The sequence below is a fragment of the Leptidea sinapis genome, chromosome 26 (assembly GCF_905404315.1).
Source record: "Leptidea sinapis chromosome 26, ilLepSina1.1, whole genome shotgun sequence".
Taxonomy (NCBI): domain Eukaryota; kingdom Metazoa; phylum Arthropoda; class Insecta; order Lepidoptera; family Pieridae; genus Leptidea; species Leptidea sinapis.
Window position 1 is genome coordinate 2,703,097 of NC_066290.1, and position 12,573 is coordinate 2,715,669.

At 36.2% G+C, this 12,573-nt stretch overlaps 1 protein-coding gene across 1 annotated transcript in view; it reads left to right on the forward strand.

The window, feature by feature from the left end:
* Positions 1–12,573, forward strand: part of LOC126972383 (G protein-coupled receptor kinase 2) — a 91,849-nt gene that overhangs the window by 57,409 nt on the left and 21,867 nt on the right. Inside the window, exons 4-6 of the mRNA XM_050819086.1 lie at positions 9,481–9,628; positions 9,961–10,166; positions 11,861–12,050. Of these exons, the coding sequence (XP_050675043.1) occupies positions 9,481–9,628; positions 9,961–10,166; positions 11,861–12,050 (544 nt within the window). The remainder of the gene's footprint in view (positions 1–9,480; positions 9,629–9,960; positions 10,167–11,860; positions 12,051–12,573) is intronic.

A 12,573-nucleotide genomic window follows, 5' to 3' on the forward strand; every position in this document is an offset into this window, starting at 1 on the left:
TGGCATGGCATGACGCATTTTTCTTAGTAAACCTCTCAGAAAAGTTATTCTTACAGCTTTACTTTTTTGTGTCAGTATATTTATTCAGATTAGTAATGAATAACGAGGATTGTAAGCATATAAACTGTTTTCCATCCAAGAATTTTAAAAATATTGGCTTTGTTACATAGATGGCGGGCCGGCACCCGTGAACTCATATCGCTCAAGGTCGCTGGCATTTAGTGTCGCCTTAACACCTAGTGACCCGTACGCTCTATGTCCCCCTTTTCCATAAATAAAATGTGTCCTCGCTCCGTCTATATATTTCTTAACTCCTTATTGATATAATAGATGCAATAATATAGTGTACACATTATTATAATAATTGTTTGTTAAATATCCTTCAGTTTATCTCATTGACGCAACTGCTCATTGTTTTCCTTGTTTTGTGGTGATCAGGTATGCGTTGAATGTTACTTTAAGTGGTTTGTACTTAATGTGACGCAAGACTAGGGTACTAGGTATACTATGTGAGAAAAAAAAGTGTGTGTGTGTGTACTTATTTATGCACGCAAGTAGTTATACTTCTGTGGCCTAACGTAGCAAAAATCATTAAAATGATTTATTCCTCGTGTACGTTTTTAGAAAGAACAATTTTAAATAATGAAATAAAATTATTAAATAATGAATACGGAAAATATGGGATTGAACCCATTGCCTGCCCCAATAATGGACGAAGAAACAAAAAAAAAATAACGAATGTCGCAAACGTCAGAAAATTTTAGGAACCAACTTCAACATGTTACTTTTATGTTACAGTGATGCGCGCGCATCTTATAATTTCACACACATATAACTTCCAAAAATTAAAAATTATTTCATTCAGATAGCTTATAGCCTATACACATGATCGATTATTACTTCTGTTGAATAATTCTGTAATTAATTTTTGACGCACAGTTTTACAGTTCTGCTGGGACGTTATGGGTATCGGAACATACCCTATTAGTAGGGGAGCCCACGATGCTTATTGGGGATTTACTCGAGCGTCATAGAGACCTGTTGGGTTGCAAAGCTTATATGATAAGAAGAAAAAATGTTATATAATATATATCTTTTCATGGGTGGGGGAAGCGGCTATAGATTTTTAAATATTTAAAAAAATACTGTTGCATAGACATTCTCGAGCGTGTCAGATATTGATAGCATTAATGCCCTACGTATTTTTAATAATGTACGTATGTTAATCTGATCGTTAGCATGATGCGGGTGGTTGTACGTAAGTGTTGAAAATGATAAAAAAAAATTAATCGAGCGCGTCAGATTTTCTAGGGGGGTGTTAAGTGCACCAATAAAAGCTCTCATTCACTAATCTGACGATTCCGAAGTGGCGAAAGCTCCCGGCCATTATTATAATGCGTAAAAAAATCGCCATTTTGAAATAAAAAAAAAACTCAAGCGCGTCTGGTTAAGATATATATGGTTTATCTTTATGTTATAAACGTGCTGTCTCATAATCTGACGATTATCTAGAGGGATTCGCCTAATCTGACAAAAAATTTTTCTTTAAATCATTGAACTCTACACATTGGGTGCTGAAACACAACAACTGTGGTTTATCGACCTTCAGTGTGGGGCGTTATTTACACAACTTTTGCGTTTACAAAAAGATTTTATTTTATTTTATTTTATTAAGAAAACCAACAGCATATTACAGATTAGATAAATAACTAATAATATTTTACAATAATAATGCCAATAACAGGTTTCCCTTATATTATATTATATTAAATTACGGTTTCCGAAAAATTTCAAGATGGTGCGATACCTACTAAACAAAAATGAGATTTATCTTGAGATTATATAGGTCGTTTCATTACATAAAAAAAAACTGTTACTAAATATATACATAAAAGGTAATACATAAATATGTATACTATATGTGGTAAAATAAATAAACATATTAATATATTATGTTAGTGCATCAGTTACTTAGATGTATCATTGAAAGTAGCTATGAGTTCTGATTTGAATTTAGATTTATTTATGCTGAAAAGATCTACGTGACTGAAGGTTGTGTTGTAAGTATGTATTGCCCGTGATATGAAAGTGTTTTTGGAATAGTTTGTATAGTGTAGTGGTTCATATAGTAGATTCGTGTGCCTCGTGCGGGTTGACGGTGTACAGTATGATATTTTAGAGGTCAATTTATCACAGTCAACAAAGCTGTTCACAATATCAAATAGTAGGCTCATATCAAGTAAAATGCGTCTCTGCTCCAACGTTAATAGTTTGTGCGCCTTACAACTGACATAATAAGAGCCGGTGTGTAATTTTTTACGGTAGTTTAGGTGGTTTAAGAATTTTTTCTGTATACGTTCCAAGCGTTCATTGTAAATTATATATTGTGGAGACCATATTGGACAAGCATATTCCAGAATACTCCTGACATATGCATAGTAGATAACTTTAATAGGTTCTATATCAGAAAATGGTTTGCACGTGCGCAGGACAAATCCCAGATTTCTTATGCTTTTTTTTGCTATGTTGTTAATGTGGTCGCAGAGTAACATTTTGTGATCAAAATATACTCCGAGGTCGCGAACAAGTTTGGATTTCTGTAAAAGTGTGCCATTTAAGGTGTAGTTATAGACAAAGGGCTTTGATTTACGCGTATAACTGATTTGCACGCATTTGAGTATGTTGACTGTAATGTTGTTTCTTTTATAATATTCAAAAAGACAGTCGAGATCCTTTTGCATCAACTGACAATCATTTATAGATTTTATACTACGATATATCTTCTTATCGTCAGCATACATAAGATATTCAGAGTTAGCTAAGCAGGAACCGATATCATAGAGATATGCATTATAAAACAATGGCCCTAAATGCGAACCCTGTGGTACACCGCAGGGAATATCAACGAGATCAGACCTGTAACCACCAATTACAACCGCTTGAGATCTATTTGAAAGATACGACTGTACCCAACGAAGTAAATCTCCATGAATTCCAAGGAGCTGCAGTTTGTGGAGAAGGATGACATGGTCCACACGATCGAAAGCTTTTTCAAAATCAGTGTAGATCACGTCAACCTGACCACCACGTTGCATGTTAGAAAGTACATAATCGGTGAAGCACGCCAGGTTCGTGGAAGTCGATCGCCTCCTGAGAAAACCGTGCTGTTCATGAGGAATGGATTTAGCAATTATATGATAAATTGAATTGTATACGATAAGTTCGAGTAACTTAGCTACAGTGCATAGCATTGAGATACCCCTATAGTTCTCAATCATTGTCCTGCTACCTTTTTTGTGAACAGGCACTATGTATGCTGTTTTCCATCTGTGTGGAAAGATACCTTCACTTAGAGAGCGATTGAATATGATTGATAAGGGCAGGGCAAGACTTTTTGCACACAAGTGCCAGAATGTGGAAGGAATACCGTCGCAACCAACGCCTTTCCTAGTGTTAAGGTTTTGGAGCATCTTAAGAATAATGGTGGGATTTGTTCGTACACATGAGTATGCGTCTAGCCCATGAGAGACGTTTTCTGGAAACTGATCCGTCTTATGGTGATTAACGAAAGCGTTTTTAAAAAATGAGTTAAAACCATCGCAAATCTCTTTCCCATCCACAAATTTGTCGTTGCCCATACTTAAAGACTTAGGGTAACTGGAACCCCTTCGAAGAGCTTTAGCAAAAGTCCAAAATAATTTAGGATTCGATTTGATATTGACCTGGCAGTTTGAAGTAAAGTTATTGAAACATTGTTTTTGTACACGTCGCTCCCTACAGCGAAGCAATGTGAATTCGTCATAGTCTGTTGGGTTACCGTATTTCTTCCATCTTTGGTGAGCTTTGTACTTCTCCCTGACAATTTTTATAAGAGAAGAACTGTACCACTTAGGGTACGATCTACTCGGTTTTGATTTACGTAAAGGGACGTACTTATCTACACAAATATACAAAATATCATAAAAAACATCAACCGCCTCATCGATAGTGCCTGTTCGCAATAAGCTAGGCCAGTCATGTGCGCTCAAATTTTCACTAATACTGGCGTAATCAGCTTTATAAAAATTTCTCCTAGGAATAAAAGATTCACGTAGTGGCTGTATGTTTAAGTCTGTTATGTTAATTGTAAAAGGAGGATGAGCACGATCTACGTTAACCAGCGGAGTATGGTTATGACATATTAGAAGTGGTAGGTTTGAAAAACATAAATCTAAAGTATTGCCTGCGTAGTTTTTAAGAAAGTTAAATTGTTTTAAATTTATAAATTCTAACTCCTCCAGTAAGTGCATGCCAGCAGCCTGCACTACTTTGGGGCCTTTTTTTAAGAATAAAGGACAATCATTTTCCCAGGAAATACAGCTTAAATTAAAATCTCCAATGACTAGATAATTAGAATTAGTATGTAAATTATTAACAAACAAGACTTGTTCTACTAAAGCATTTATATTATCGGACATTAATCGTGGTTCAGGTGGTATATAAACAGCGCAAATAATTAAATCCGAATGAGAACCGCAAACACGCATAGACAACGAAACCCATATTAACTCGACAGCGATAGGCTTAATAGACGCGCTCGAGTCGAGTTCCAACAGTGTGACACCTAAAGTTCTTCGCGTTAATATCATGACGCCGCCCCCAGTGCTCTTGCCTGTAGAAGCTAGGTCGCGGTCCGCTCGGAACACGTCGTACCGGTCGTCGCAAATCTCGGCGTCAAATATTCCGTCATGCAGCCATGTCTCTGTAACTATGATAATGTCGAAATCGTTACATAAAATACTTTGCCGCAGTTCTAAGCACTTCGTCCTAAGTCCGCGTACGTTTTGGTAGTACACGGTTAAGTCCTTATTGTTCATTTTGACGACGTAAAACGACTAAATTGTATAACAATTACAATTTTTGAAGACGTTAAAGGATAGACGTGTCTGTAAAAAGCATATATACCGATTTCTAAAATATATCTATGAATCATGTTTCCGTTTTGGTTAATGTTAAAAAACAATTTCATATATTTTTTTAACATACGCTTAAGTGAGAGATTTTTCATAATTTGATCTGCAACAGATTCATAAAATAAAGTCAGATAGCTTTGTAATATTAGGCAGTTTTTCAAGATAAACATAATTAATATAGTAATAATTATATGTAATATTTGGTCTTGTATAATACCAAATTCTATAATCATTAATCTTAATGCATTCATAGTAACTTCAACCAGGCCCGGAAACAACAGGAGTGTGTAATTTACTACATACAATAAAGTCAAGTTCATTAAACTTTTTAAACAGTACATACTCAAATAATTCTCCACAATATACGCAAGTGGTATGCGACAAAAATTCGAAATACCTACAAAGATATATACAAAGGCGCGTAAACGATAATAGTATTTACGTGTGTTACTATAATAATCAAAAGAGTATACAGATGATCGCAATGTTTTAGCAGAATCAGGTAGGTAGAACAACAAAATAGTCAGAAATATATTTAGTGAATAAATTAATAGTATTATACTCCGCTCGCTAAATAATGGTGCGAGATTGTTATGTGTTGTAGGTAGTAATTTGTGTTTAAAAATATTTAATGTATTTTTTAAGTAGTTATAAATAGTTGATTTCATAAAAATAGACTTTGATAAACAGTTCAATTGTAAATTTTGTTGCATATTAAGAAGGAGAAAATAAAAAATATAAACTATATTCCAAATATTTATCCTATGTACCAATATAACCATGTGAGAAATATGCCATGTCACAAGAAATCTGGTGCTGCAATAATTATTGTGTAAAATCAAAGATCGCACCAATACAAAGCGCGTGAACCATAACTTGTTTATGCACTTAATACAATACCTTCTGGTCAGTGACGTCAAAGAGTAGTAATTATAAATAGAGAGGCGACAGAATTTTGAGTGGTTAGTTGTACATCGAAACAGATAAATTGTATAAAGGTGTATGGATAATAGAGAGATAAGTTTGATAACATATAAATGTATAAAATAAAAGTATATGTTTGAATTATAAAAACGACCTATACAAAATGAAAAAATAACCTGGGTGATCCTGTTATTATGCATTAGGAATTTACAATTTTCTTCAGGTCCTCTTCGTCCACTATTTGTATAGCATGAGTGGTGTCGTTTTTTCTGGTATAAATCCTTCCATTTTTTGTCCAAACAAATTGATACAGCCTCTGTTTCGCTAAATCTCTGCATTTCTTGTATAGTTGTTTATTATACGGGGTTAGGTGTTCGTTAAAGAAAATCGGTTTTGGGTCTATAGGCAGGTCTATGTCCTTGGTTGTCAGTCGAAGTTTCCTGAGTTTCGATAATAATACATCTCGTAGTAAGCGGGAACTGACCTTTGCTACGATGTTGTTGTGTCGTCCTTGTATTTTAACTTTGGGTGTAACTCGGTTTATATGAACAATATTTTTCTCGTCGAGAGCGACTCCAGTGACCGCAGCTATTTTCAGAAAGATGCTCATCAAATTTTCGTTCTTGAATTCGGGTAATCCGACTATTTCTAAATTACAGTTCCTGTCTTGTTGTTCTTTATTATTAATGTCGTTTCTCAGGTGTCGGTTTTGCTCTTTTATATCCGATATTTCTTTTTCCAAGTTGATAATTTTCTTAGATTCTTTACTTAAGTTTTGTATTTTAATCTCAAAATCATCAACTTTATTGCACGTAAACTGCACTGAATTTTGAATTTCATCTATCTTGGACTGCATTGATCGATGCTGACCTTCTAATTCACGTATAGAGACTGACATACCTTTACATTCTTTTTTCATTTCTGTGATGTTAAAGCTTAAATTCTGTAAGTCAGTTTTGATGACAGAGTTAAGATTGTTGTTAATTTCTGAGATTTCTTTTTGTATTTCCTGCTTGAAGACTTTGAAATTATTCATTAATTCCACACTGAACTGCTTGAAAATTACTGTGAAGTCATCCCCGTGTTTTCGCTTTCTCATTAAACTGCACACAGGATCATCCGTTTTCACTTTCGACAGATCTGAATCTGAGTTATAATGATGAGGCGGTGATCGCATCGTCGACATGTTGATTCTGTGTATTTTCCGTTGTTCTGTGATCACAGTGCCAAGAGATACTGGGCGAGCGTGAGATTCAAATTGCAAACTATATTACACAATTTTGTGACTTATTGTAACAGCTTAAAGCAGAAATTTAATTGACCTTCACTTTAAAATATTGAATAAAATCTGTTAAGAAACCGAAACGAGACGTCCGTAGCGTACGAGCGCACCGCTTATCTAGGCACTCGTGCTTTTTAACACGCTCAATGCGTTGTTTGGGATAGCGAGATCGTTTTTATAGCATGTCGCAAATTGCTCAACGCGGTATTTTACAATTTAGATAACATTAACATTTGAGGCGGGCGGCCTTATATATGGGGCTCATGTTTGGTGGAGGTACTTAACCGGGTACAAGTTATCCCCCTGTATATTAATCTACCGCGCTTTAGAAACCCGAAATTCCCGCTTGGGCTCTCCTACTATATGTTTTTATGAGTACAGGGAAAAACGAAATAATTATTATTGTAGTCATTGAACTTCTATATATTTCGTCATAAAAACACGTAAGTATACAAAAAAATATTTTAAATTTTGAAGCAAATCGCACCGGTCACCAGGTAGTAAAATAATAAAATAAATTTTATGAGTCATTTCAAAGTAATCACTATTATTTACTTACCAAATGGTAGCCGTCATAATATTACTTCATTATGTCAATTTGTAAATAAAAAATATATGTCAATTGACTAGTTCTATTGTTTTTGGGCTTATAAATTGTAGTGATCTTGTGCTTGCTAGTTGATAAGAGATTCATTAGTAACAATCACACTTCTTAAAAGAAAAATACAAATATTTTGTATAATTCAGTAAGGATTCACGTACTTTGATCAAGGATTGGTCTCCGCTGCGTTCCAACTAGATACAGCAGGGGTAGTCGCAAAGTGCGGCCACATGTTCTGTTAAATTTTGCTAATAATTGAAACTAAAATGCCGGGTTGCGTAGTAATACTTTGTAAAAATAATACCACAAAAAAATAAGAAAGATACTGGGATCACATATCATCAGTAAGAATTTTGTAATTTATTAATTTCAATGTAAAATAACACGAAGCGTATGTTACAATATTTAAAAGATGCCATTGAGTGTCAAGATGCCACGCACACAAGCATCTTTATAAATAGCCAATACACACTACAATATAAAGTTTCCGTAATGAAAAAGCTATTGTTCTTAGGTAGTGCGGTACCTAGTTTGTGCGCAGCGGAGACCAATCCTTAATGTAAGTTTTTAGTTTACAATTTATCTAGCCCATGATCATACAACCGCGAGTGATTGTTCTAAGTGCAATGTTCTCGTAATGGTGTTCCCACACTGCTGTTCTAAAGTGCTTACAAACATTTTCAAACACTAAAAATATTTGTGAAAAATGTTAGAAATTGTTAGATGTTTTGAGTTTTTGTGTTATTGTTTGTTACCTAACAATTTTGCTTAGAAATGTTCACTAACATTATCTAACATGAAAACATTTTATAACATTGTGATCAAATGATTGTTAGAGAATGTTTGTAAACATTTAATAACAGCAGTGTGGGAGCACCATAATGTACGCGATTCTGAGCTATCTGCTTCAGTTCTCTACATTTTTTTCACTCTTTGGTCCCTCCTACTCCTTCCATTCCAGATTTTGGTGGCTAACTTTTTGCCTTTCGTAGTAAATTTAGCAAAGTAACTGATACGTTGGCATAAATAAATAAGCGACTTAAAGTTTCGACCATAAAATCCATTTGTGCTTATGCAATTCGAAGCATCTTGACAACGATTCACTTGTTCACTTCATGGCTGCGATCGTTGTTACTTACATTGTATTCAATGATTTCATCACGTTCAGTTTGATATTCACTGTCGTGACTCACTTCTCTTACCCTATTTTCAAGTACAAAGTCAGAATCTTCAAAATCACTAAATTTTTTCTCCTTCTCACCTTTCCCTGCAATAATCACGGCTCAATTTGCTTTTCATCAAGAATATTACTTCTAAACTTTTCACTTCTGTCTCGTTTAATAGCTCTACAGTATTTATTCTGGTTAGAAAATCTAGAAAACAAAGAAAATAGGCACGTCAGGATTGAAAAGGAAATAGATCGAAAAATTCGATTCGTCGTACCATTAGTATTGTAGCTACATTAGAAAGTCATTTATCCTTTAAAACCACAAAAAAAAAACAAATTAAAATATTGAAGTATACTTCACTTACTGAGGAAGAACACAAGCACGGCCTTAGTGAGGTAACGTCTATCAGAATAAAGTAATTATTGCTGTACTTATGTCTGGTAGACACCGGTACCTCAGAAGGTTAAAAGTGAGATACCGATAGATCGTGAGATTAGCTATCAGACTTGCCATAATTAAAATAAAAAAGGTAATTAGTTATTTCTGTTTCAGGCGGATAATTATGAGGTGGAGGTGGACGAGAACCGCGGGGCACTGGCTGCCGAGGTGTTCGGACGATACTTGAAGACTGACGACGGCGAGGCAGTCACCGACGTGGTCTCCGCAAATGTCGTTGAGGATGCCAGCTCACTGCTCGAAGGTACACAAGGTCACAATACAGTGATAGTACAGTACGTTATCTTCATACTAGAGCGTCCGAACCGACGCACGCACACATACACACGATTTACACGGCCGCTAGGCAATCTTGGGAAGATAGAACTATTGAGTGCCACGCCGTATGCCGCCGAGACTAGTCGCTGTCCGAGTTAAATTAGCTGCGCCACGTCAATCTTTTTGTATATACCAACCCTAGCACTCTGGCCAGACAGGCCGGTGAGTTACTAAGGTATGAATATGTAGATGTAACTTCAAATTTATTTGCTAACTATTCTACTACTACAAATACAAAAACTAGTGTTGTATTTCCAGGCGGCGCAAAAGACATCTTCAGCGAGTGCGTGCGATGTGTCAAGAGTTTCCTGGCCGGCACGCCGTTTGCGGAGTTCGAGCGGTCCATGTACTTCCATCGCTACCTGCAGTGGAAGTGGCTGGAGGCTCAGCCCGTCACCCAGCACACCTTCCGCATGTACCGCGTGCTGGGCAAGGGCGGCTTCGGCGAGGTCTGCGCCTGTCAGGTCAGACGCTGAACACAAACACAAACCAGGAAGCCCACATCCATCACTTTCTACCTTCACTCAGGGGAGTGGGAGACTCCTTTGCACATAGGATTCCGGCTAGATTATGGGTACTACAACGGCGCCTGTTTCTGCCGTGAAGCAGTAATATGTAAGCATTACTGTGTTTCGGTGTGAAGGGCGCCGTAGCTAGTGAAATTACTGGGCAAACGAGACTTAACATCTTACGTTTCAGGGTGACGACTGCAATTGTAGGGTCGCTCAGAATTTTTGGGTCTTTCATAAATCCTGAGCGGCACTGCATTGTAATTGGCAGGACGTAAAAAACTTCATTTTATGAGTATGACGTCATATCATTAGCAGGCCTATATAAGCACACTTTTCTCCTTAGTCGTGTGCCAACTGTTACTATCTGAATCAAAGCTAAACTGACTAAATGTTTCACGTTGCTGCTTATTGACGAAGAATATTTTAAACAAGAGTGAATGCAGCAATGTATAGATAATATAACAGTCGAAGCTTTATGGTGTAATTTGTGTCATGTTCCATATTTCGACTTTATTGTTATACGATGTGATTCAATAGAGAGAGACAAACTAGTGTACCCGTCATCTGTTGATAAATGATCACCGCCTCGCCTTGTGATGTTAAATCCTCATGTGACCGCTGCCGGCTTTATGTGGACATGCTTTTACGCAAGTACGTACGTCGTAACATCCTGAAACAAAGTGCAAGGAAGCCCATTCCATAGTTTGGTTAAAAATTGCCGAAATTTCCTTGAAAATCGCACCGTTGGAGGATTGCTGCGCATCCAGACGTTGAGGATAATATCTAAGTTTATGGCATGTGGTGCGATAGTGGATTTTGACGGCAGGATTCAGGTCAAAAAAATTGAGTCAAATTGAGATAGAAGAAGACAAACGTTCATCGGGTGTCCACGCTTGTCGTTGTGTTGGCTTGTCTATGCAAAGCCAAGCGCGACTCGACCTTCGAGCAACTCACTCGATTACACGCCGTTAAATGGTTTGAGCATATACTGAAGGTCACCAGTCAAAAGATGAGAGCAATAGTCAATTGCTTTTGCAGCGGCGTCGTTTTCCGGATCGTCTTCTACCCTCAAATATGTGCGATGGGAACCATGGCTGGTCCATGTTTGAAATCGTGAACGGGCGCTGGTTGTGGTGTTTTTTCCATCTGTTATAGTTAAAATATAACTATGTATTATAAATATTTTTACTAATTATTCTTTATTATTTTTGATATTTTATTGAAATAGGGTTTAAATAAAGCATGTTATTGCAGATTTGTACTGAAATATTAAAATTCTGTTTTGTTTTTTAATAAAATATTTATTTAATCAAAATAATTACCAATATTATCTATACATTGCTGCCATCTGATAGGAAGATCATTTATGCCTTTGCGATAAAACTGTGGTGATCTAGATTCGACAATTGTATGTTGTTCTCACGCTACTTTAGTCAACTTTTCCGAACAAACGTATGGTAGCTTCAGTAATTTATTAGAAATGTCTATAATGACGATTAAAAAGCGCTTAGTGTGAAAATATTTGAACAAACTTAATTGACTTCGGTTAAAATACCTAAACCTATTAATTAATATTTTTTGTGGTTCAGAAAACTTTCAAATATCCCATCATGAAATGTACTGATTGTTTGATATCTGTTTTGCAGGTCCGAGCAACGGGTAAGATGTACGCCTGCAAGAAGCTAGAGAAGAAGCGAATAAAGAAGCGTAAGGGCGAGGCGATGGTGCTGATCGAGAAGCAGATCCTGCAGCGGATCAACTCCCGCTTTGTGGTCAACCTGGCGTACGCTTACGAGACTAAGGACGCGCTGTGTCTAGTTCTCACTATTATGAATGGTATGTTATTACCACATATACACTCCATAAAGATATTCAAAGCGCTTTTTAACTTTGAACACGGTTCAAATCCGGCTCGAAGGACCAATGTGACTATATACGAGCTGTTGGTGCAAAACGATAGTTAAATGAAAGATGTTCAGGAATTACGTATAATATAAATATTTAAAATGATTTTTTTGTAAATGTTAATGAGCACGCGTACTTATGTTAATACCGGGCGTGTCGCGTAAAGTGCTGAGTGAGGAAGGCGTATGGTTGCACCGTACAGATGCATCCAATATTTTGCGTAAACCTCACAAACTAATGTATTATGTATGTATATTACAACAAGTGTAAAATACTCATTCATTCGGAAGAGTGGCCGTTGAGTTTCTTGTATTTTCTTCTCACGAGCTCTATTTTTTCCGAGCATATATCTATGGTAGATTCAGTAATTTAAATTGCTTAAATATTTTTAATGATTTTTCAAAAGCGCTTAATTTAAGCCTATTTGCATAAAGTTGACTTTTGAGCATATCCT